This window comes from Patagioenas fasciata, chromosome 4 (genome assembly GCF_037038585.1).
Source record: "Patagioenas fasciata isolate bPatFas1 chromosome 4, bPatFas1.hap1, whole genome shotgun sequence".
Lineage (NCBI taxonomy): Eukaryota > Metazoa > Chordata > Aves > Columbiformes > Columbidae > Patagioenas > Patagioenas fasciata.
The window spans coordinates 41,932,102-41,959,950 of NC_092523.1; the positions used below are offsets into that span (position 1 = coordinate 41,932,102).

The 27,849-nt window shown below is 35.1% G+C and overlaps 1 protein-coding gene across 2 annotated transcripts in view; it reads left to right on the forward strand.

Annotated features, from left to right (window-relative positions):
- Nucleotides 1–27,849, forward strand: part of SPOCK3 (SPARC (osteonectin), cwcv and kazal like domains proteoglycan 3) — a 191,400-nt gene that overhangs the window by 55,559 nt on the left and 107,992 nt on the right. For both annotated transcript variants that reach the window (XM_065837650.2, XM_065837651.2), the window contains exon 3: nucleotides 11,552–11,597. In XM_065837650.2, the coding sequence (XP_065693722.1) occupies nucleotides 11,552–11,597 (46 nt within the window). The remainder of the gene's footprint in view (nucleotides 1–11,551; nucleotides 11,598–27,849) is intronic.

Consider the following 27,849-nt stretch of genomic DNA (forward strand, 5'->3'; position numbering starts at 1 on the left):
GCTGCAGCAGTAAAATAAATTTTAATTTCTCAACACTAAAACATGTCAGTGCATCTTTTAAATGTTTCTCTATGAAGCTGCTTCCCTCTGGACTGTAGCTATCAACTTTGTGAACTGCTGACAGGATGCAGTTGACTAGCAATTGCAGATATTGAATCACAGCAAAATTGCCTCTTTCTTTTGATTTCCCTTCAGTTTGGGTTCTAATAATTGATTAGATTTGAGGAGATGACCTTTTTCACTCTGTTCTGTGGTTATCAGTATGTTCAGTATATTTAACTGATGACTTTTTTTTTTAGTATTGGAGACTAGTGTGTCTTTTTTTCATTTACAGGATGAGACCGAAACCCACTTGTTTCTTGTGGATGCTTTATTTCTTGGGCATGCTTTGTTTCATATAATTAAATCCATACATGAGACCAACAGGAAACACAGAAAATGTTCCTCCAAAGAAAACAGGTTGTTCCTTGTGAATAGATACTGACAAAACAATTTCGAGGAACTTTTAAAATTTCATTAATATTTTTGAAAAGGTAGTAATAGCAATATGTTTGATCTTGTAAAACAGCTAAAGCAATTAAATTGAAAAATGTTCCAATTCAGCATTTTAATTTTGTCTAAATGTGAAATACAAGCTAAAACTTCTGTACAGAGATTGTCTTACCATCATTTTTTGCTCAGTTGTTAAATACTACACTGTAGTAGTTTTGCTGTAAATTGAGATATCTCTTCTAAAATATACAATGAAACTTCCATGTGCTATAGTTTAGTATATTTAGATGCCTGTGGTTAATATAGAAAAATACTAAAGTACATATCTCTCACCTATATAAACATATATATACACAGAAAACTAGTTTTGAGATGAAGAAAGAAAAGTACGTTTCTCATCCCATTATTTCATGTGTTACCTGCTACTGACTTCTGGGTTTGTGCTAAACTGATCAAAGGATTTTAGTAAGACATGGTGTGGCTGTAGAAGGGAGTTCTGGAAGATACAGGAAACTGGTTGAAGCCTTTCCCAGCACATCCCAAGAAAACTTGCAGGATCTTTTTCCAGTTACACATTTTGTAGCTAAATAACTGCTTATGCTGAAAAATGCTTTGCATGCTGACAGCGTTCAGTGAAATACTTTGTTATTTTTTCTGTAGCCAGTTGTTAGGAAAATTTGCATGTCTGCCTCTGTTTCTATGAAAGACTGACCAAAGACAGATGTACTAACCTACTCAAGTCATTCATCCAGACATTTAAAGTTTTTTGTGCACTTTATGACCAGATTTGTAAATTCGTCACAATTTATCAGTTATCTCATTATCTGCTAGAGTGATTGGTTAATTTCTTACTAGTTATTTGCTGGAAGACAAAGTAGTTTCCCTAAAAACCTGGAGAAGGTATTTGTCATTTATACAGGCCCAGACTCTGATATATGTTGTTTCTAAGGTAACATTTCTCAAAAGCTAGAATGAGATAATTTAAATATTAGAGAGGTATGTTACCACTAAAATCCAGCTATGTACATAAGTGACCAAAATTTATTGTCAGATATTTGATGATCTTGTTGAACTGAGTTTACTTATCTCGATAAAATTCACCGTACACTTGCACATATTGCTATTCTTGCTCAACAGCATCAGTAAAACATCTTAATAGCATGAGGCAGAAGATACAGCATTTCTTTTTGTATTATTAATTGATTGTGTGAAAATGAATAAATACAATGGCAATTAAAAGTATCCATACTGTTTTTCATAGGCAATTGTAGTGACTGCTTTTTCTCCAGTTTATTTTTGTTTAACTCAGCATTATATATTCATGAAGTTTGCTGATTCATACAGTATTCTTAAGCTTCTGTGTTACTGACCATATCTGTAAGTTCTGTAATTGCGATGGACCACTAGGAGCAAGAGAACATAAAAATACGGTGAACTGGATGCTTTTTAATCATAAATTTAGGACATAACTCTTGAGAAATCTTGAATCTCATTTTGAATCAAATAGTAGTTTGCTTACATTATGAATAGGTGTAGTGGTATAATGATTGAATTTCTAAACAAATGGATATATATGCATATAGATTTGCTTTGTATTATTTTACCAATATGCCTTTTTCTATTTTCCTGGTCTTTATTGTATGTGGATCTACCTAATTTGCAGTTTGTTCCCCTCTTCCCTTCACCCATCTGGTACAAGCTACTTTGGCTTGACTATAATAAAGATATATAAAAATAACCATCCAGTGTTAATATTCACAAAGAGTGTTGAATGAATATCTCTATCACTGGTGTATTTACAGATTCTGAAGTGCAGCTTATGTCTTCACAGATACCAGGTTGAGGTATTTGTTGATTTTTAGAAGTCCTCAACTTGTTTAAAAGGGATATTTTTCTCACAAAGGGAATCATTCCAATCATATAAAAATAGGCCCTAATTCTTTCAGCATAGCATTATTTTACTTCTTTAAACCCGTTCAGCACTATTCTTAAACTGAAACCAATAATTTTAACAGCTTCCTTCTATTATGTTGAAATATATTGTCCTTAGTAGACCTGTGGTTTTGCTTCCATCCCATTTTCTATTGCCACATCTGTTCTTATTTGATTTGTAATGATAATTATGGTGTAATGCCTCTCTCATAATCTTTCATATTCCTTAATTTCTTCAATTTTGGACTGTTTTTACACAAGGGTGTTCTCTATTTCCATGGCAATGAGAGGTAGACCAGAACTTTGTTCTGACCCTTGGCATAAGAGACTACCTGTTGGGAGGAACAGACCAAAATCCTGTCCCTGTGTGTAGCATGATATGGTAGACCTCGTGATTATCTTTCCAATGAATTTTCTCCAGACTGAAAAATAAAAAAAAAACCAACCAAACAAACAAAAAACAAACAAACAAACAAAAAAACCACAAAAGCAACAGCAGCAAAGCTGTAGTATCTATTTTGTAACTGGTTCTGTAATTTTCTCCGTGACATGATAAAACGACAAAACCTTTCAACTTCCTGAAAGCAAGCTAAGGAATAAGACTTTGCTTGGCTCTTGCTGTCTGCAGATATGATTCAAAAAATGTTTTCTAGAAATTGAGTAAGGGCCAAGACCTTTGTGCCCTCCAACTGTCCTTCGTATCTTTCAGGTCTTCTGTTCTGAACACCATGCAACAATTTTCATAGCTGCATTATACCACAAAAAAAAAGGGGGGAGGGAGGGGAGGAGAAAAAGAAAAAAAAAAAAACACACATAGACAAGTTAGGTGAGCTCCTGTCATTTGTGGAATAGTGCAACATTTCAAGCAGAAGGATATTTTTCTTCTTCAAACTTTTATTAATCACATTTGGTCCAAGTAGGCTGCTGAGCCAGTCCAGCATCCACATTTTTTATCCTGTGAGGCCTCAAATACCATCAAAATTGATTTTTCTGGTCACTGTTATGATGCTTCCTGGTGATTAAACTCAAATTGTTTTGGTTTATTCTTCACTCAACAAGAGCTCAGCAGCAGGAATTATGAGACTAATGTTTCTAAAGAATGATAGGATAGATGTCTTCAGGATGTTGGAAGAAAAGAATGAGGCTTTCTCAGTCTTAAATGAATAAATGAAGGTATGCCAGATCTTTTCTGAAAGCATCTGTATTAAAGTACAATGGCAATGTACATCAGCCATGTTTTTAGTGCTGTGGGAAGGTTCTTCCTTCCTTCTGCTGAAAGATACATCACTTGCTGTGTCCTACTGTGAAGATTGTTTGACATGAAAGAGACTTAGAAATGACAAGTTCTGTCTTCTCTGAATTTTCTTTCAGTGGTTCTCCATGTCAATCAAACTGATGCTATTTCTGTGGAGTTCCTTTATATTTAGAGTGGTGTGGTGTTCCCCTCCCTGCCCTGCCTTCTGGTTATTGTTGACTTGCTAGTAGTTTGAAAAAAAAAGACTGTTTACTAAGTTGTATGGTGTTGCAGCAGTAGATTTAATTGATAGAGTAAGGTGAATAAACTGAAGATGGTATTTTTCTGTATCAGATACTGTTCTAGAGGGGTCTTCTGATGAAGTGTCTCAGAGGAAAGATCCAGGCTGCCTCCCTTGGAAGTGGCACCCCAGTTTTTCTGCTGCAAGGCAAAAGTGTCATTACCTGATGCAGTACAACAAAAAATTTCTGTTTTGGCTTTGTTCCTAAATATGTTCTGGAATATGCTAAAACCCAGTAAACAATATTTTCTTGATCAATGTGTTTTTCCCTTATACATTATGTGAATCACTTTTGTTTAGAAAACTGTAAACTTTCCCTATTTCAGAAGTAGAAAACTGTTTTCAATGTATTTCTTGTTTCAAATAGTGTCTTAAGTTTTGGATTTAGTGTATGGAGATGATCAGTAAATGTACATATTTCTCAATTAGAAACTATGAATTTTAGGTCACATAATCTGCAAAAACCTTGATGAAAGAACATGCATATTGTATGGTCTTGCTCTTAAAAGTTTGGAAATGCTAGAAAGTAAAACTGCTTAGTTTTAGTTTCTGTCATGCATGTTCTACAATTGTTAATGGCATGGTCTTTAGTAAATGTTAATACTTCGTTTATTCATAAGACCCCTGTACCATTCACTGCATGTAATAGAACGAAGTGCTGTTCGTCATTTCGTTCTGTCAAGCCTTTTCTGTTTGTGACCCTTGTCTTTGATCTTCTTGCTCAAACTGTGCTGAAGATAATGAGAATTCCTCTTGGATTTTTAAAATATTCCTCAGAACACAAAATGCTTTAAAAATTTCTCATGTTCAGAATAAGAAGAAAGGTAAAGAAAACGAGGTGCCATTCACATTAGTAGTAGGAAGGATGAGATAAAGGTCATGGGTGTATGGTCTTTAGAGTCATAACCTTTAATCTGAGCATTTAGCAGCCTATCTAGCATTTTTATAAAATTTGACATAATCAAAGGATGGCTTCCATCAGCTCTGAAGTACTGGAGTACTGAATTTAGCACTTGACCTAATTGGATTCTGGGCTTTATTTTAATGATGTTATTTCATAATAGATTTGCCTGTAAAATTTCCTAATTTTTAAAAAAGCAGGGTGAGAAACCCCTCCCTTTACAGGACTGAGGCGAGGCTACCTGGTGTTTAGTTTCCTGCATCCACCTGTTTGCATTTTATTTTTTTTAAGATGCTAGCTTGTTTTCTAATTCCCAGAGATCAGTCTGATACAGTCCACCATTTTTCATACATACAAACCATAGCCTCACAATCAGATTGTCCTTCTCTTCTTCAGACTGTGGCATTGTATGCAGAGGCCAGGGCATAAGTTTCACCCTTGTTACCAAGGGATTGTGCATTAGTGAAGAGGCACCTGAGGAAATTGGACATTGACCCTTCTAAACAGGTGTATTCAAGGCCCACAGATGGTTTTCTACCTCACACATGGCATGTTTTCAACTCTTCTCTCAGCTCTGTTAGACTGCATCTCCTGCAGTCTAACAAATCTGTTTTAAAGCTCTCCTCACATGTTGCATATTGACAGCATGATAGGAGGAGCATGGCCAAAAGTTTTTTTATGTGTTTGCAGTGAAAATATGGTTCATTATATTTTTATTCATGATGAGAAGTATGAGATGCATTTTCAAAGAAGCAATGTTTTAAATTTTATTGGAATGTAGAAGCTTGTAGTGTTCATGCTTTGATATATTAATTCATTCATTTTCAAAATGTTATTCAGTATTTTCTTGTTATTTCTGAACGTAAGCTTTGTTGAGCATTTGGTATGTCTTGGCAATACTATGCTATTCAAACTTCCCGTTAGTAATGCTACTAGTATGAAATAGCCTCCACAGAAATCTCACTGAATGAGATCTGTGAAATGCAGAGAAAGGGCTGAAAAGTGGTGGCTCTTAGCACAGCCTCATCAGCAGTACCAAAAGCACGAGACAAATAAAAGGGAGCAGGATAAACAGTGAGCCTGGAGAGCTGAGTGCGAGCATTGCTGGAAGCAACTACAGATTCTAATAGTGCTTTGCCAGCCCTGTGAATACAGGCCTCAGGGGTGGCATGGCCCAAGAGTCTAAAGCAGCCAAGGAAGCTGACATCAGCCTTCCTGGAGACTGGCATTGAACAACAAACCCGTGTCCTTCCACCTGTCACTCCAGCACCCCACTTGAGGAGGCTCAGTGCCAGACAAATAGGAAAGGAATTTTGCAGCAAGGCTCAGTCCTGCCTAGAGGTGTTTGGATACTTCATTACCAGAGGAGCAATACTGATATTACCTCTGTGGTGGTTCATTATTTTGAAATTTGTTTTCTCATATTGATTATTTGATTTACTAAACTGATCTTTAAGATTACCTGATTCCCAGAAGTACTGGATGTGAAGTGCCACTGCCTTTATCTGTGCCTGAGGTGCTTTATGCACTGAGCTGCTTCTGATGGTTTTGGTTAAACTAAGTATATTTCTTATGGGAGACTTAATATCGGGAAAAGGAATCAAATCTGGTAGCAGTCACCTTTCCATGCTAGCCTGTAAAAATCTTCTAGACTTCTTTTGTTATTCCTTTAGTCTAGCTAATAAATCAGATCGTTTTTATCTTTAAACCTTGATTCACTAAAGAAGGCTTCCTGCTCTGTGCTTCTTTGGAGTGTCGGAAAGAAATCCTCGATGATGGCTTCATAGGAAGCATAAGAGGTATCTGAGATGGTGAGCAGAGGTAGATCCTGTTGAGAAGGAAGTATACAGCCAAAAAATTCACTAAACAAACAGTTCTGATCCTATTTCTACTGCAGGTCCTTAGCTATGTGGTGTCACATAAGGCAGGTACATATTGTCCTATTGAGAGCCTCTGGGACAATTAGTAAAAAACGTGCTCAGGAGCACATGGTCCATCCAGTCTTCTTGTCCTCACAGATGTTCTGAGATACATAAGATACTATGATATTAAATATGGTGTTGGAGGGTGTGGTAGATACCTTATTCCCTTGAGTGCACTATCCTGCAGTTAACTGACTAAGCTAACACTCCACATTTATACAAAAATGTGCTCACATGGCTTATGATTGATCAGATGTCTATGCAAGATAGCAGAGCTGAGAAGCAGCATCTGATAGGCGGGTAGGTATCCACATGCTGCTGAAGAGTATGTCCGTGTCCTGGATGAGGACTCCAGACTGGTTCAGATTTCATGTTGAAGAATTTCCCAGTATACAAGCATCATGCATTTTCATGGTGCAACTTGTACTTCCCCAGTTATGGTTTGCATTTTGGGGTAGTACTCTCCTTAATTGTGGTTGGTGTATCTTTGTTGTTCTGTATATGCTGCCTGTGGCCCTCATTTATTTGAGGAAAACAGAGTCTTTATGAGTGGTAGATTTCCCATATGATGGAAGCGCTGACGATGTGTCATCCTTTTATTGCTGCAATACTTCTCCTTATGACTAGCAATTTAAGGATTTACAGGGTAATGGCAACCTTGCTGACATTGGGCTGAAGGTCCTGGAGGAAGATATAAGCAGAAAAAAAAAATCTGCACACTGTTGGTGCTAACTTTCTTTTTCCAGTACTGGAAAGAGAATGAGACAGACGTATTCGGTTACAATCCTACCACAGGTCTTTCAGTGAGACTTATTAATAGAATATAAATACGTGTTATGGAATCACTCGGCAGGTTCGATGCAGATGAATCCAACCCTCTGCCACTGAAGAGGTGCAAATATGTGAAGGGGAGATAGTTGGTGAGCTCAACTCTGCTGCAGAAGCGAGTTTGAGGCAAGTGAAGGGCTGCAATATGGGACTGTTGGCTCAGTTCAGTTGGCTTGTGGAAATGAAGTCTGAAAATAGCATAGCTACCAAATAGCAAAGACTTAGCCCAAAAGAGCTAAAGAGATTTCAGATCAGATGAGAAGCAGATGTATGTACTTGAGATGCAGATATAAGAAATGGAATAGAAAACCCACTAAGAACTCCTTGAAATTAAGACCAACAAAATACTCTCATAGCTAATGGCAGCACGAAAAAAATCGGAGTCTGGTACTGTAGGTTTTAAGTTATGTTAGGGAGTATGTGCAGCCTGAAAGACTTGTGTTTCTGAAGTTGTCACAATATGATTTCATGTTCATCTACGAATTGGAGAGCTGCTCTTTGATAAAAAAACAAACCCCTACGTAGGAATAAGGAGGCCAGCAGTAAAATGTATTTTTTGCTTTATGATAAGCTGTGTAAAATTTGAGTGGAATTTTGTATGGGCAGAATTTAGTTTGGTGTTGAATAAAGTTCAGGAAATCTTGTATCTTTCTTGCTTTGGTAACTGTTAGAAGTATTGTTTCTTGAAAAGGCATTATATACCCAGTACCTCTCATTGAACAGTTCTCTGTTAGACTTTTCCCTAAGCTATTTTTTGTAAGTCTCACAATTAATAATCTCCCTACTGTACAAACTGTACTGTAGCAGTGAATTTATACAAAGATAATTATAAATTCAGAAAACTTCTTCAATGTCGGTGAATTCTCTAACATATATCAGTTTCAATTTTAATATATAGGCTTTTCATGCATAGACCATACTAGAGATAAAATGTGAACACAAAACAAGGGCTGGATTTGCTTTGTTCATTTTTTCAGGTCAACCTTGATCTGGAAATATTTGTGAAGAAACTGCCCTCCTTGCTGTAGGACACCTGCTGTTCTCTGAGTCAGACTCAGCATATCTACCGTTATAGATTTTTGTTGGATAATAATTCAAGTGATGTCAGCAATATATGGCAGCATCTACAGAAAATGTTAAGAGATCAATAAAATGATGCAACAAATGCTTTACACGAGAAAATTAATAGACTCATAGTGTGTCTCCCTTTCAAAAGCTGACATCTTCTTCTCTATATTGTCAGAGAAGTTTTTTTCCAGTGAGCTTTTGTCTTTTACTGTACTTAAATGTGTATTTCTTAGAACTCATGTAGCAACTGTTTTTTTAAGAATATAGAAGCCTACAGAAGTCCAAAAAGAAGTAATAAAAGTGGGGTTTTTTTTTTCTTCATTTATTGAAACTTTTCTGATTATGGTGCTTTGGTCATTGTGAATCCTTTTCTTTAGACTGTCAGATTTTCAGGCTGCATACATGGTATTTCTTTTAAGGTAAGCCATTTTGAGGAAAAAAATATTTTTTAGTCTCAAAGTGCATATGTAATTGTAGCATGAATTTCAACTCTTAGAAACACTCCATCTCTATGACCCTGACTGAACATGATGCTTAAACATGCATAATTTTAAGGTATGGATATTAAACTGATTGAAATCCATCATACACAGTTATTAGAAGTGCTTTATGTGTCTCAGGCAGAGAGACTTAAATTATTGAAATTTCACATAGTTTCAAGTAGAGCAGCAAGGATGAATTTTCCTTTTAAAATGCATAGATACCTTTAGCTAGAAAATGTTGAAAAAGCCTTATGGTTACAGTGAAAAATTTGTGACTTTATTCTGTATAATTCTACAACTTGCTCTTTAACATGCCTAGGGCAAAGGCAAGGAAGCCCCTGAAGAAAATCAGAAGTCATAGACTTTTTCCTGAGACATTGCCTTTTGCATGTATAGGAAATGAGGCTTTGTAAGTTATATTACCATCTTGATGATATTCTGAAGAGGATATTGAACACTAGAATAATGAAACTCCTAATGACTGAGGATCAGAAAAGGTCTGAATATAACAGGAAGCCAGGTTCTTCTACACGTGATAGGTGAAATAGCTTTAGGAATATTTGTAAAATTGTGGGTCTGTAATTTATTGAAACAGTTTCCTTACTTAATCTGAGAATCAATTAACTATTTTATTTTGGTTATAGAGGCACATAAAGATTTTGTTTAACTTATCCAATAATGGACTTTAACTCTTTAGGAATATCAGTATGTGTATGTATGCTATGTGGGTAGACATGTTTGGATTTAAGACAGAAAATTCCATGCAAACCATAATCCATTCAAACCATTATACAATTAAAACAAACCAAACCAAGCAAACAAAAAAACACCCAAAACAAAGCAAGCAAACAAAAGCAACAACAGCAAAACACAACCAAAACCCACCCCCTCTAACCTCAAAGGAAAATGGAGGGGTAGGCAAAATGGGGAGAAGAATTCAGTACAAAATAGTGTTATTTTGTTGTGTATAGATGCATTGTGCTGCTTCATCTTGAATGCTCTGCACAACTCTGGACATACTGTATAAAAAAAAAGAAATAGACTTTGAAAAGATTCAGAGAAGAGTAGCAGAAGTGGCTTTGTAGACAGAAGTCAGCTAAGAGTCTTACTTCTAGAAATGCCTGAGGGATGTTATATTTGGAATCTGTGAAGTTGTCTGCAATATAGAGATGAGCAAGAATTGATTTATTGTCTGGTTGTTTTGAGGCCAACTTGAGAATGTGTAATACAAGCCCCACTCTTATGTTCTCCCTTAAGCATAATGCAGGAGAAGGGATTTTGATCTCACTCAGGATGACTGCTCTTTTGTTCTCGAAGTCTTATGTTCTAGTTATTCTAACTTTTCAGCATTTTAATATTTTCTGAATAGGCTCGTTGTGGGTGAACATTACTGACTTAATAGTAATGGAAAGAGATTTTACCATTTTCATGTATGAACTCACATTTTTCCAGTATTTAAATTTTTTATAGATTGAGGTTTCTTGATGGTGATATTTGTGATCTTCTAGCAAGTGGGATGGAACTGCTGGACTGTGACAATAGGCCCACTGCAGTTTCTGAACCTTAATTTATACAGACATTAAAATGTTTGTACAATCTTTTCAATGCTTTGTTCTAGGGAATAGCAAATTAAGACATGATAATAAATAATTCTAGTAATTTTCCTGTTCCACCTATTATCTGAGCTGTGCAGATCAGTTTACGTATGTCTCAGCTATGAATTTGTAATTTATTATCAAACTTCTTGAAGTCTTGAAAGCAACTTACTTAATTCAAGCTTTTCCTTCTGGAAATTGTAGTGTAATACAGCTGATGACATAATCAGTAGGATATTTTATGTTTAGGAAGATGATTTGTAGAAAATAGAGCTAATTAGACTTAAAGACAGGTCTCACTGATGCAGTTGAAAGCTACATAACAGTGTATGTTTTTAAAAAAATTACGTATCATTCTTTAAAATATATTTATTGATTATGACTTTGGAGCTTGAGTTTTGAAAAATCAGTAATAGAAAACATAAATTTTTCAGTATCTTAGAACTTAAAGTACGGGAAAACTGCTGTAACATTCAAAAAGCAATGTTAGAAAGGTTACCTATATAAGTACTGTGACAAATACTTTTTCTGTTCTAAATGCTAGTAAGTAACATTGTTTGAATAGCATTTTTACTTACTTAATGCAAATGCCCTCTGAATTACATTTGTTTTATTTTTTGTGGGTAATTTATCCCATTATGATGACTGTAATATTTTTCTCATTTGTCTTTTACTGCTTGCCTTTTCTAGGAAGTTGAGGTTGGTATACATCTTCTGTCTTTCATGATTCTGTGAGTTTTTCGTATATACATTGATTCCTTACATTTTACTAAATGTAGGTTGTTTCTCCTTCCAGGATGATTATTTTCGTACATGGAGTCCGGGTAAACCGTTTGATCAAGGTAAGATTTTGCTGTTATTTTTTTTACAGGTTAAAATTTAAGTATTTATGATTGTGCTCCTGTTCTATAATACCTGCAGAATTCTGTGAATTTGTCATTTCTCCCTCTTTAAGTGATCAATTTAAAGAGGACCAGAAATTGAGCCTAATCATCATTTTATATCTGTGATTTTTGGAAACTTTTATTGATTAGAGACAGAGATGGATGCATTAGGAAGCTCCAAAGTAGCCTGAAGCTGCCCTCATATAAACAAGTTCATGGGGTTTGGGTGATTCTGTTTTGTTATATATTTAAGCACTGTTGCATTTTCAGTAGGACATTTGAAGAACAGACATGCAGTCTGATTTTTAAAAAAACAAAACACATTAAAGTGTTGAAAATCACTTTATATCCACTGATAAAGGAAGATCTAGAAAAACAGTTTTGGAAGTCTCTGTCATGTTCATGTGATCTGTCTTGAGGCAAAACACAGATGGAGCTTTGAGAATGCTACAGTACAACAATTTCAGCCTTAAAATAATTTGAGCAAACACAGCAAATTTTCATATTAAACATTACCTCTGCAGGCCCATCAATATAATCCACTTCATGTGTGTTGTTTCAAAGTATATGACTACTTGATCCTTTTATTTTTTTGTAATTGTTACCAGGAGCACTTCAGAGATTTTTTCTTTTCTGATAATTCCAATGGCACAAATGCAATGAAGAAACAGTGTAGGGGCTTGTACACTAGAGACTGAGATAAAAATGTATTGCAAAAATAATGTTTACTTAATTTAAAGAATGTTCTGCATAACGGATACTGACTTTTAACAGAGATCTATAATGAATTGTATTTTATTACAACCACATCTCTTGGAGATGGACTTTCCACCATGTTCTATGCCTTTGTCACTTTAATTCAGGATTACTGTGGTAAACCTGTGAAAGGAAATCCTTTAATTTCTTAAATGAATGCACCTGGATTGTTTTGCCGGTTTGTGGAAGAGAGGAGTAGATGGAGGGGAAAAAAAGTCACATTTATGTTATCACTACTCTGTGAATTGTGGCGATTTTCTTCTGGTTTGGTGAAAATCTGTAAGTGTTAATCTTGATCCATGGCAGCCTGACCATTTTATAACCTGCCAATTTCACAGATCATGCATCTCTCCTCATTATATACTAATACATTAGGAAAAAGTACTTGACTTTAGCCTCCTCAGATAAAAATGTTCCTTTCTTTTAGTGAAGTACCTCATCTAAGAAGCAGAATTATCACTTCACTACAAAGTACCTTTAGTCTATTCATTTTCTTGTTTGGTTTGGTTTGGTTTTTTGTTTGTGGTTTGTTTTTGTTTGGTTGGTTGGTTTAGTTTTTTTCTTTTTTTTTTTTTTTAATAGAGGGACATGGTCTGTAAATAGATTTTTAGTTTGAGAACTAGATTATACTTTAGTGACTTACTGGTGGTAAAATCTTTCATCAGAAGACATTGAATTTGATACACTGTAAATTTTGCTTGTGGTTTTTAAATTTTTTGTTATCACATACTTGATATGTGTTGGCGTGTGGTGTTTGGTTTTGTTTTGTTTGTTTTGTTTTTCCCAGTTTGCTGTTAGTTTTTCAGAAGTTATGCTGAAGTATTATTTTTTTCCACCAGATTTACACTCTTACACACCCTGGCTTGTTCTGTTACTCTGAGTTCTCTGGAGATTCTGATGCTAATGTTTGTAGAATACTTTTCTGAATTTGCAAACAACCCGACTAAGAAAACATGTTAAGGTTATCTGTCCCACCTTGTTTACAAAATGCATTGTGTATTGGGTAGTGTGAATATTTTAACAGCATGCCTACAGAGTTCAACTTTCTATTTTCATGTCCTTGTTAACTGAAAATTAACATTGAAGAGTGAAATGCATTTTCTGAGTAGTTCTTTTATCTACATATTACTGCATAATTTATAACTGAAAACCAAATAATGCTAGCTGGGAATACTTTTCAATAATAAATATACACTTGAGTTTTGTTATTTAAAAATTATTCCCAGTGTCTTAATTTGTCGATGTATCATTTAAAGAGTATCAGGTATTGTTACCCGCCAGTGCATTGCTTTTCACTTTTCTTGCAATAACTGCTACAGTCTTTGTATTGAATTTAGCAATGATATTGAATTGTGCTGCATGTCAAAAGATTTACTGTTTCTCAAGAATTAGATATTTTCTAGACTATGATTGACATACAGATATTATTTATTAGCCAGAGGCTTGCATGCTGTTGTTTTTTGCTTGAAAGTCTGTAAATAACATCACTGACTAGATCTGGGAGATACAACAAGAGACAGACAAAGGTTTCCTAGTCAGTATCTTGGTCTCCATGTTGTAAGAACTGGCTTCCTCATATTTCTGGTTGTCATCAGAAAGCATTTTTTGAAACATAGGAAAATATTCCTGAGAATAAATATAACTATGGAAGTACCATGTACTTGTTCAAACATTCAAGACTCTCTCATCAAATGGGAAAAGTGATCTCAGGTGATATTTTGTGGGAAGAGCCATTCGTACTTTATAAGTGTGGCGACCTTGCAAATGTCAGTTCCTTAGGATTGAATGTAATGTCCATGATTTACTGAAGAAATCTGGTCCTTTATGATTCCTTATGTTCACCAATAAAAGAGATAGCAGTGACAAACTCTGCACGTATTTTATTCCTTGTATTATTTGAGATAGTTTTTATAGTCTACCAACTCTCACTTTTTTCCAGGTTTTAGGTGTACATTCTGGTGGTCTGTATGTGTCGTTACAGGGCTACTTCCACCTCAGTTGTGCACCACTTCACTGCTAAGTTTAAAGTTAAATAGGGTTTAACGATTAATTAGCTTTTTTACCTCAGTGGCTGTACATGTAGACTTACAGGATTTTTTTTTTGTTTGGTTTGTTGTTTGGTTTTTTGTTGTTTTTTTTTTTCTTTTACCAAAGTGAACTATTCAAACAATAAATGGAGACACAACAAATGACTGACTGTGAAGTCCTGTGACCTGTTGGGGTTTGTTGCAATCCAAGCAGTCTGTGCTAGAGAATCTTTATGAGGGTTTCCCATTCAATCTCCTGTTATTGTCATTCTGGTTTGTGCAGCAGCTACTCTCTCAAGTGAGAGTATTCCTTAAAAAACATTGTCCCAAATAAAAACATGAAACTCCAACAACAACTTTTTAATATGTAGAAATATACTTGCAATGAAAGGCTAAAATTACTCACTGTACCTGATGTTTAAACAGGAGCAGTAAAAACTTCCCATGTCTGTTGTGTTTAAGTTTCTAAGAATACTTCTGAAGATACAGGCAGATAAGTTCATTGAGGACAGAAATAAATAATATCCTTAATTTACCTATATCACTGTTTAATTTATTTTTGTTTTATTTCTTTAATCACTGTTTGGCTTTTCAGAAACTTACCTATAAATCCGTGAAAGTATGGAATAAGCAAGGAATCTTTTTGGCATTAAAAGATCCGAACTCCAGGTCTACTGGATGGGATTTTTTTTTCCTATTTTCTATGAAAACAATAGGTTATAGGAATTACTCATGCTTTTTGCAGAAATGCCTTTTTTTTTTTTTTTTCCTTTGCTTTAAATTATAGCAACTTTATGTGATGAAATTACAAGTAGTTATTTGGGAGTTTTAAAATCTGTATATGAACAAAATATGAAGACTTTTAAAGTATATAAACCTCAGCTGACTACATGTGATAGGGGTAGTGGGGGAATATTTAGCTTTGTCTGTGTTTTCAAATTGTTAGTTGCCATTTTAAAATCTCTATTCTACCCCTTCGTCTTTTAGACTGTTGTATAGGTACCCAGTACACATATAACTCCTTATCAGTATCACTAGTAATCAGACTAGTGAGTTCTCATTATTTACATTTATTATTTTGTATATTCTACTCAAATTCAGCAATATATGGGGACCTTTTTCAAATTGTTCTTAGACAACACCTATATTAATTTGCACAGGGTATTTTTGAGGAACCAGTGCTTACAATATAGATATGTCTTTGAGGTCTACACACAGTTATTATTTTTCTAAGATTTATATGACTATTAAAGCCTTTTCTAAGTTTTTTTTAATAGATTTACTGTGTATTGATAATATATCTTCATATTTTTCAAAATTCATCCTTAGTATGAAACCAAATCTTAATGCTAATATTTTCTTGTAATATATGAAAAGTCTTGTTCAAAGAATCAATGGTCGTGCATATGATAATAAGTGTCTAAATAGTGTCTTAATTCACTTAACTCTTCTATATTTGGTGTATTTTGAAAGACATTCTTATGTTAATATGATTAAGTGTGTCAAAATTGCTCAGGTGGACAGATCTGTGTAATTCCATTAGCATAAATAAGACGGGTTACATGGAGATATGTCTGAGCGTTCCAGGAGGTTAGCTCTTACTGTGAAAATGCATAGTGATATTTACTCCTGGTCTGCAAAAAGAGGGAAAAATATTACAAGTTGCATTGCAATCCATCAATACCATTCCTTAAAGCAACATCTGACATTTTCCAAATACTTGTTCCCGTTGAACTCTGTTTCTTATATACATTTAACATAGAAAAATGTATTTAAATACATATTTTGACTAGATATATACACACACATATACATATTTATGTATTTCTGTAAGTATCACAATGTAAATTCTTAATAAACAGTCATGTGGGGCAGATATTATTATTGGAATGAATCTGAATGTTGTATTAATTGTATTTCAGTTGCTTCTAAAAGGCAAGTTTTATCCTTTCAGTAGTTTTAGGAACAAGCGATTGGGATGTTTTGTGTTTTGGGCTATGCCAACTTGGATATTTTAGTAGCTTTGATGTATGTTTTATCAATGTTTTCTCAAATTAAAAACCATAGTTGCTAACACGTTTTCTTCGTGTACCACTTTTACATCAGATAAAAATATACAGGATATTTTTGGCACATATTATTTTTAGACTACAGATGGTAGCAAAGCTTGGAGGGTGTAGCTTTTGAATAAAATTGCATACACATAGACACTGGCGTAATTTTTTGAAGTGCAAAGGATGTTTTCCTTTGCTCAATAGAAATACCTTGGAGGAACAGTGGAGTATTTTCATGTAATGGAAAAAATATGAAATGACATTTCCATGGAGGATGAACACCCTGAAGATATAGTTGGTTTGTAGATATATTTATAGCATTTCTTGTAGAGCATTCCACTGAATTGGTTTTTGCCTTTATAGTATCAGGTTATATTAGATGTCTGTTTACAGCAGAAATATTGTAGATATCGTTTTACAGGAGAAATAGATTTTGAAATAATTACAAACGCTTACATTTTAGTTGAGCCTTTGCCTTTTAGCTCTTTATGTTTCATCTACCTAGTTCTGTAATAATTTGGGTAGCTAAGGATATGGAAGTTCATGCAAACACATATCTATAATTTGTGAATATTTTTATGTACTGTGAACTGAAATCATTCAGAGTCATATTGAATAAAATCATTTGATTCACTCAGTTGCGAGCCCTGGGAAGCTACATGGGAGTTAATGAAGATCCATTACTTGAAGACTGTTAAAACAGTCACGCAGACTTAACTTGGCTACATTTGATATATGTATTTATGATCTAGTTTCTATAGGAAATATATTGATGTTTTAAAACTAGGAATATATGACTTTTAAGATGAATTAGAGTACTTTGCAATTAAAATGTGTTACATATGATTTTAAATATAGTCAAGTTTTAGTAAATAAGCATGAAATATTTTTAACGGCTTTTCAGTGATTCTTCATTATTTCTCTTTTATAAATTTCTCTACTGTGCTTACACCACAAAAGTGACTTGTCCTATACTGTTCACAGTCACGGCTCCTAACTCAGGTTCACTGAGTAGTATGCAGCTGTTTTTCTAGCTGTGGATCTCAAATTGTTTCAGTATTTATTTGTGTAGAATCATTGCATGGATTCTAAATTCTTACAGCTGTTTAGAGAAAGGCTGTATAAAGGGTTTTTCGTGAAGCTAAACCAGCCCATAATAAGATTTTACTTGCCTTCAGTAGCAGTTTCACCCCTCATTCCTGCTCCCCTGACACCCTTTCTTTGTGCCCTGATGTTAGGTCTGTAGTGTCACCGATTCTATAGTTGTCATAAGATAAATTAAAAAGTGCTGGGATCTTGTTTGTTTGTTTGCTTGTTTGTTTTTAATCTGGCTAAATCATTCAGACCCAAGCATGGAAAACCAGAAATGTGGCACAGGGCTACTGTGACTGGCTAGAGCTGGAGCGCCAGACCTTCTTTAGCTGGCAGCAAAGGGTACGTGGAACTGTTTCTTTGCATTTCACAAACCTGCTAAACTTTAGTTCTGCAAACCTCTTCATTTTTGAAGTCCTACTTTTGCGTACTGTGCTGGGATGTCCCAGTTAACTGCCTTGAGTCACGGGTGCCATCACTCCCAGAGGACTGTGTGCTTGAAAATGTTTTGGTGTGTACTAGACTGCTTCTTCACAGGCTCACTTAATAATGGACTAATGAACTTTATGTTTGCCACAGGAATTTAATACAAAAACTTGTAAAATAGGTAATAGAGGAAGTCATTAAGAATATGTAATCTGAAATCACATGTTACTGTCTAGTGGTGAGGGAAAAAGAGATACCTTAATGAATCCCTTTAAAAAACAAACACCCAACAAAGAATGTAAAGAAGAAAAAAGCATGTACATGGTTTTCTTGAACTTCAATAGAAGAATGACAGTTCTTAAAGCACATTTTAAATGTTGAAAGTTGCCTTTTGACCCCTTTCTATTTAATTGCCTCAGATTTTAAAACCTGTTTCCATATTTGTTTTCTTAACTAAGGTTTTTCTTATCTGTTTCTGTAATCCTGTTTATTTCTTGTTCACATATACATAACTCCTTACTATTTTTTTATTTACACTGTGTAAGGAACATACATCCCAGGACAAATAAGTTGCAGTATGTCATTGGCATGTAAAATTCTTGTTAGTAACCTCTGCGTTGTCCTTGCATTTTGATGGACAGGATTGTGAGAGAATAATAGGATTTCAGGATTGTGCCTCAAGTTCTTATTTAATTAACAGAAATTGTTTTATTAGCATCTGTGACACTCTAAGAAACCTCTCATGTCAGAATCTGCATGGCCAGCAGTAAATAAAAATCATTTAATGAAATATAACAAGGGCAAATGTAGAGTATTGCATCTGGGCAGGAACAACCCCAGGTTCCAGTGTAAGTTGGGGAATGTTCCATTAGAGAGCAGTGTAGGGGAGAGGGACCTGGGGATCCTGGTGGACAGCAGGATGACCATGAGCCAGCACTGTGCCCTTGTGGCCAAGAGGGCCAATGGCGTCCTGGGGTGTATTAGAAGGGGGGTGCTTAGTAGGTCGAGAGAGGTTCTCCTTCCCCTCTACTCTGCCCTCGTGAGACCACACCTGGAATATTGTGTCCAGTTCTGGGCTCCTCAGTTCAAGAAGGACAGGGAACTGCTGGAGAGAGTCCAGCGTAGGGCAACCAAGATGACTAAGGGAGTGGAGCAACTCCCTTATGAGGAAAGGTTGAGGGAGCTGGGTCTCTTTAGTTTGGAGAAGAGGAGACTGAGGGGTGACCTTATTAATATTTACAAATATACAAAGGGTGAGTGTCAGGAGGATGGAGCCAGGCTCTTCTCGGTGACAGACAATGATAGGACAAAGGGTAATGGGTGTAAGCTGGAACATAAGAGGTTCCACTTAAACTTGAGAAGAAACTTCTTCTCAGTGAGGGTAACAGAGCACTGGAACAGGCTGCCCAGGGGAGGCTGTGGAGTCTACTACTCTGGAGACGTTCAAAACCCACCTGGATGACTTCCTGTGTAATCTCATCTAGGTGTTCCTGCTCCGACAGGGGGATTGGACTAGATGATCTTTCAAGGTCCCTTCCAATCCCTAACAATCTGTGATTCTATGATTCTATGACTTTGTTATTTGAACCTTGAATATATTAGATTTGAGAATAAGTGAGACAGACTCAAGGGCAGATCCAGCAGTTATGTTTGTGAATTTAGGTTTTTTTCCAGAGAGGCTACTTTAGGTTCTTTAAAGAGAAGGAAGGAAGGGAGGGAGGGTGGGTGTAATTTGGGAATATTCACTCTGCTCTTCTATACTACATAATATGTAATTAAATATATTCAGGCTATGTTTTTTATTTAGGTATGTCTCTGTAAGTCACCTCCAAGTCACAGGTTTTAAACTAACATTTCATTCATAAAAATATACTTATGGATGGAAACAAAGGGATTGCCTCACGTATTGAAACATTTACTGTGAAACTGACAGAATCATAGAACGAAATCATTTTGTTTGGAAGAGACCTTCACGATCAGAGTCCAACCATAGGTACAGCCTAGGTACAGCCTTAATAATTTCAAAACAGGACTTAGGCAAAAATTGCAAAAAATATCTGTAGGTCAGATAAAATATGAATATTGGTACTATAAAAATATTTGTGATATTAATAAAACCAGGTTGTAAAATGCTCACTGGTATTTGCTAGACACTTTTTTGTATTTATCTGCTAATAGAAAAAGTAAGTCTAAGCTTTCAAAGTGTTATCTTGAGTCAGGGTGCCTTTTGGAGAGAAAGGCCAGGCTTGGCTGTGGAATGCTCTGTCTGAAGCATTGCACGCTCTGAGGTCATCTTGCTTGACTTCTTATCTCCAGCGTTCCTACTCTCCGTTCCAGCCTGTCCATGTACTGAGAATATGCAAGTCCCTCCTGTGCTATGCCATGTGCTATGTTGAGAACTGTGAGTCGGGACACACAGGTACATACTGAAAAGGGACTGAAATTGTAGATTTCTTTATTACAGGCTAGTAACTGCAGACGACCTGGAATGCTGTCTGTATTTCCAAACTGCAGTGTTCTCTGCATCTGGATGAATCTAGGCATCCAAGATAAACCCTGGAAAGAATGTTATGAACTGGATTTTTAATACAGTAGGTCCAGTTGCTTTGCATTTATCATTTTAAAGAAGATAAGTTCATATATAAATATATATATATGTATATATATATTTTTTTTTTTCCTAATAGCCACTTAAATCTACTTCAAAAGTTAACAGGTTTGGTATATTTGTGGTTGTCATCCTGTAACAGAAAATATCTTTATAAATAATGCAAAACTGAAGCACATGAGAATTACCATTAATTTCAGTATTTTAAGCTCAAAGAACATGTTTATCTTAGCCAGGATGTATACAAAAGCTTAACTGACTCAAAAATTAATGTGCTCTGTATATTGTGATGCAAGATATGATTTCAACTTTTGTGAATTCTTCACAGAATATATTTTATGTAGAAATTTTCATTCAGTTCTATCACAAGTACATTTTCTGATTATTTTTGTTACACCAGGCTTCTTCAAAATACGTATATATGCATATTGCTGATATATTAGATATTTTGTATGAATAGTCTCCTGGATTCTGGCTTAGTTGGTTTAAAAAAGTTAAAAGATGAAGTGGATTGCAGTAAAAAAATCTGATTAAAATGACCTCTTTATTTTAACGTAAAAATACATAATTAAATACAGAAATAGAGCAGTTCTCTAAGATACTGGAATTAATTATAATACATCTTATAGCATGCTGTTTTGCGAGTGTAATCATCTTGGCATGTGAGATAATAGGTGGGAGAAGTTTCAAGATGATGCCTTTTTGCTGTGATAAGTATGCAGATGTTTCTTTCCCCTGATTGTCAGAGTTGGAGAACCCAGAGGTCAGTTCTGATGCAGGCACTGTGTCTCTAAATTATGATTCAGTGTATTTCAGAAATGATAATATAATGTTTAAGTGTTTACTAGTGAACTTTCAGGTAACCTTAAGGTGTTATTTCTTTCTGCCAAATCAAGGAAGTTGGACATTGTGTTTAAAAAAAAAAAAAAAAGTCCTTCCCTAAAGCTGCTGAAATCTTGAAGGTTGGTAGCCAACTATGCACATGTATTTCTATGAGTCATAGCTGTTTTGGATATTTTTGGAGTATTTGAGTATTTATTTATTGTAATTTAGAAATTACAAAACTGTTACTGCTAATTATTGAAGAAAGAAAAATACAGTTGCTTCAGGCTGTGGGCCTGGACAAAGGTTATAAAAGGTAACGTAGAGTTTTTGGGGTACCTTACCTCTTGAGGGCAAAAAGAGTGTGTGTGGGGTTTGATTACGTTTTATTTTTGGTGGAGTCTTTTTTTTTTTTTTTTTTTTTTTTAATGATAGTACTGCTGAAATACCTTTTGAAAGTCTGAAGGTAAGCACTCAACATCTGAGAAATTTGGAGTCAGTAACTGTTCTTAAAATCTTGAAAGGAAGGTTGTAGAGTTCATATTTTGTCCACTCATGCCCTTGCCCAAAACCTGATGACATAAGTAGGACTAAATATAACCTTTGTTCAGGTGTTAGGAAAATTACAGCCTACAGTAGTGTAATATCTGTTAATTTCTGCAGATTTCAAGTGAAAGTTTAAGAGTAAAGATACCAAAACATTTAATAAGCATCAGTATATGACGAGTTGCAACATCTCTGTTTCATAGATGAGAAATCTACTGCACATTGGTTTCAGCAGTACTGAAAGACGGTGGAGTGCATCAGTAGATGTTGCTAAGCGCACAGTTTGCGTTTCAGATGAAGTAAGCAGGCCAGAAATGTCAAGCTTGGGCAAAAGTTGTCCCAGAAGGTGGTATTTTTTGATGATTGTAGAGATTTAATGAATGAAAAGATATTTAGAAAAAAACTAGACGGTCATTAAATTATATACCAGTTATTTGACATTCAGCAGTACAATAGTCTTTTAAGTAAGATTATTTAAACAGTTCTATTTAAGAAAAAAAAAAAAGATACACAGATGTTTCCTAGCTGTTTTACACACATTTAGTCATGCAGGTACATGCACTCACATAGACATACTTTTATGATATAAATTATGTCATAACTTTTCATCCTGGAATCTGCCCACTTGGAAAACTTTCTCATCCCTAGTATTGTATTGTTGGGGTTACTGAGAGTAAAGTTTCTCAGTCAGAGAGTACAGTAACGAAGGAACTCTTGGTGAAACATGTCTTGTACAGCTTCTTCAGGACACAAATACCTACTCTTCTGTGATGTAGAATGCAAGGATAGATTAGGACATATAACGGTTACACTTCTGCATGAATGACTAAGAAATGTGTGGCTCAATGAAGATGATTGTTTTAAAGGGAGTGGAGAAAGAATGAGTGAAGTATTTTGAAATTGTGAAAAAGAGATCAGGCTTCTAGAGGAACAACAGAGACTGCCAGCTTTTATTTTCTTTTTGAGCAATTATTTTAGCTTACATTAACAGTATACAGAATAGCAGGTTCCATATTATGAGTCAGTATAAACGCATTTTTATATACATATTTTTGAAACTTGAATGGCAAAGTGAGGAAAAGGGAAATATGGCAATACTTTAGGTGTCAGATAATTCTAGATAACTGCAACCATTACAGGGCAACTTCACACTCAGTGCTAATGTACCAGAGCTTAGTAATATAAAATGCTAGGAACAGCGACACATCTGAACAGAAGCCTAATATAAGTGGCTTTGCACAATTGACCCTGATGCGTCAGTATGGAGACTCCTGAGCATAATGAGAGTAGGTGTTTCTTGGGTAGAAGTAACCGGCATGCAACAGCCACCTTGATGACTGAAGCATTTGCTCTCAAGTTAGAAATCAGACTTGTAGACTGCCTGTAACATGCAGGGGGTTGAATCTAAACTTCTGATTACTTGCTTGACCACCTACAGAAAAACCTTCTCTCCATCCTTCTTACTGAAGTTATAGATTAATGTGGCTGGACACAACAAATATACAAGAAGTTTTCTCTTGTGAATGCCCAGCTGTAGCTGCCCATTCTGCTTTTCATGTTACGATAGGGAACCTTAAATGGCAAATACAGTCCCTGGCAGAAGAAACAAAAATTTGAGATTCTTGTTTTTCACAACATTCCCATCAGGTTACTGAGGTAGGCTATTTCTTACTTATTCTCTCATTTTTATTTATGAATCTCAGATTGTTACCTGCACAACAAACATTTTTCTGTCAAAGTTAAAAGGTGTTTATTCTCAGTAGATGTGTTGCATAGAAAAATAGGGCTGTCTTGCTATGAATCCACAGTAGTGTAGATTCAAACCATCTGTGGCTGTGGAGAACCTATATGCATGGATTCAAATTTTTGGGTGCCAATCACTGTATGATTTAGTAAAAAAATAACCACCATCACTGTTTACTGTTGTTTAACATTTATCTGGATTCCCTGTTAGCTGACAGTATCAACTGAGTGTTTAAGTGCTCTGCCTTGCGCTTCTTGCTATTGCTTCTGGAAATTGTGATGCTGGGATTCAGCTCATCTCTCTAAACCTAACACATTTCTTGATGAGGTAAGAAACCACCATCTTTCTAAATGGAGAAGACACTGATGGCTTGTAGGTATTATATCTTCAGGAACTGTGTGGTTTATTGAATCGGGCAATATGAGTCATTCCTGTGTAGGTGTCTATCTGCCTAGGGTTGTAGCCTAGGCATTTGACCTAATTATTAATATTTTAGTTAAAACTTTTAGATAATTTATATTTTTCTCCCCCCATTGTCAAATGTGAAAACTTTGAAAGCAAAGAAGTCAGACCTGCCTTTTAAACTAGAGGAACTAAACCACTCATGGGATACTCAAAACATAGCTTAAGTTACAGTAAGTGTAGTAAAGCAAATTGTCTAGCTGGTTCTTACTTTGCCCATCAGAAATGAATCACAAGCTTTAGAAGAGGGAAATAGAATTTCAGTGTGAAAACTTTGTCCTTAACCTTCTTTCCCCTTTTGTTTTGCTGGATATAGAAAATGAGGAACATGTTAGAATGCACTCAGGAGATTGTGAAAGAATGGTAATTTACTGTGGTTTATGCCACAGAGCTCCTGTTAAGAAGATTGCTATGTTATATCTGGAAAATCTTGGTTTCCTATTATATTCCCAATAAAAATGATGTTCTGGCTATTGTCAGCTTCTGCTAGTGCTAGCTGTAAATTAACTTACAGAAGAGATGATGGAAAGCTTTGCTGAATTGCTCTTCCAAATTTGAATTGCTAATAAATAGATCCATTAGTAATAATTGAATCAATTTTTGAATATTAATTGCTTCCTTAGCATGTGAGAATAACAAATCCATATCCATCTGTAAAATTCACCAAGTGATCTAATTCTATTTTGTAATTTTTCAGCAGAGAGCACATTATTTTTGATTTACAATGTAAGTTCTTAGAGAAATAGTAGATGTAACGAAGTATTTTATACTTTTGTAATACTTTTTGTGAAAATGATACTTTTCTGTTTGCTGAAATGTAATTAACATAACATTTGGTGTTACATTAGACAAATATTATACATGGAGAAATGTAAAGTAGAGATATAGGCAAATAACCTGTGTCAAGTTCATTTTTCTGAATATTTGGAGCTAAATAAGGCTGAATATTATCAAGTTAATAAAGCTAAGATCAGACATGCGTCTTTAGAAGCTGGTTATATCTGACTTTCTAGGAAGTCAGCTGATAAATTATAGTCACTAATAAGGCTTGCCAGAAATAATTTTTTTTAAATAAACATATTGCTTATGTCTAGAGTCTCTTCACCATAGTGGAAACCATCATCTGTTTTTAATGACAGTATAATTGTTCTGTACAATCTACATTTTCACTTCAGCTGTGAGAAAAAAAGACCCCTAGCCTTCATAATTATGAAGATATTTCAGTAAACGTGAATTGAATAAACACTCCTTGACTATTGTCTATTTCATGCTGAAGAAAATAGCTCTGAGGGATACATAAATGGCTCCACAGTGGGATTTTGGCACTTGTGATATTTCTGGTGTGAACATTGTACTGTTCCATGGCTGCTTATTTTAGCAGAAATGAAAAGGAATAATGTGGTGTTATCAGTACGAGTCTATATACTCTGAGTGAGCTGGAGTAAGGCAAAGATGTTTTTTCAGGGATTGCTAGAAGAAACAGTGAAGAATTAAAGACTCGTATTTCCTGATTTAACTGAGTTATACGTTTAGATGAAATTAATGGTACTTTTCCTGGAACAAATGTATGCATTTGCATAGTAGTTTAAGATAGTTAAGATGACTTCATGTAGAGACTGGACATAGTCACCGATGTCCCTGCATTGTAAGGGGAGCCTATTTCTTCCCCAACATGAAAAACTTCAGACTATGGTTTTGGAAAATGTTTTTTCTTGTGGTTTAGCCTTCATTTTCCATGAAAATTTTCTGTTTGTCTGTTCTGGGTATGAAACAAAACAGGTTTTTAAAAAAAGCAAGCCATTTCCATGCTTTCATGTATCTATGTATTTTTCTTTCGGTAGTTCTTTCAAAGCTGGGAAAATTGCTAATGCAATCCATAAGTTTGCCATTTTAAAAAAGTAAGTTAAAAACAAAAATGTGAGATTGCGCAAAATAGATTAGTAAAATTTAGATCCTTTGTACTTCACAGTATAGGGCTGACAACAGTATGTGATATTGAAAGAAAGATTTGCACCACTTTTCATAGTTTCTAGCAACATTTCTTTCTGCATTTTATCCTATGGCTTGCTAAGCAGACATTGACCCTTCAGGCAGTTTACTTTTTCATATTCCAAGAATCCATATTTTTATGTTAGTGATTTATTTGGTCTCTCTTGCTGTTATAAGATAATACAACTTTTCAGAAAGTGTGTCCAAGGACATAGATTCTTCTGTGACTTCTGCATCGCTAGGACTGGTTCAATAACTAAGAAATTTTCTCAAAAACTTATTGGAAAATATGAGACCATGTATCAAACATAAGATGAGGATAAAAGACTTCTGGGAGGGGGGGTGCTCATAGCTGAAGAGAACAAGAAGTTCAACAGGTCACTGAGAGATAATGTGAGTCAATGCAAATGGGAAGACCATGAGGATTGAACTTGCCTTTGAATCTAGATGTGGTCTTTTGGCTCTGCTGGCTTGCTCTGCTTGCACAGTAGGCGCTTGCACAACCCCACAGCAATTCTTGCTGTATAATGAATGTGTACCACACCTGAGGTTATCCAGAGTTTCACGCAGGGCTTGATGACCACTAGTCAGCAAATACTGATGCCGTAAGGTCTGGTTATGCTCTGGAACTGATAGCATCCTCTCTTCCAGTCCAAGTGATATATATAAACCTTTGGTAAGAGGAGAAATGATTCACTTTAGGAATGTCCAAAACACTTCTCTCACTCAGGCTCTCTTGTCAGCTGTTAGTTATAAAGAAATATCTCTTGAGAAGTTATATTCATAAATGTCTAATTGGTAGACATGGTATAAAAAAATCCCTTACTATTCTTCAAATCTCTGCAGCTGCACAAAGCTGCCAAGACAAAATCTTAAGTCTTAAATACACAAGTTTGTGCACACGCACAAGTTTTGTTCAGTACTTGGTTTATAAAACAAACCCTGACCCTCAAAGAAACAGCACATCAACCCTAACTTCTCTGTTCCATAGCAAATGAAACAAACAATGTGTGTGTGCACAGTGTTATCAGTCAGCCACATTTATGGATAGGTCTTTCCTTTTTGTAAGCTGTTAGATTTTATTCAAAGAAAATTCTTAAATGAGAAAAATGGACAGAACACAGCTGAGTCTGATACCAACATAGGGCCAGGAAGTGACTGCCTTGCAGATACTCTGTTGTCTTGCACTACTGATTTTGTTAACATTAGATTCTCACCGATGAATACCTGTTGTTACCTTTAATTTAAAAGGTGGAATTTGTGAATAGATTCTGCACAGAAATGTATTTTTTAACACAGAATTCTAAACAATCTGTTTTATCTTGGATGGAAAAAGTCTGTTAAATACATAAGGAAACTAATAAAGCATCACAACTTAATGAAATTCTTATAGTCTCTTTTTCTTCCCACCAGTTTTCTTTAGGATGGTGCTCTCAAAATCCAGCACTTCTTTCTGTCAACACTTATGTGTTCAAAGCCATTTTCTAATCTGACCTCCGAGTTACATGTCTTTGAATTCCATTTATTTTTATATATATATGTATATATATAAATTATTATTTTTTTAACCTTAAAATGTGCTCATTTACTTGCATGTGTGATTTTTTGGAGAGATGCATGGTGTGTGTGCACAGCTCTTTTTTTTTTTTTTTTTTAAATAGTGCAATCTATCAAACTAGATTTC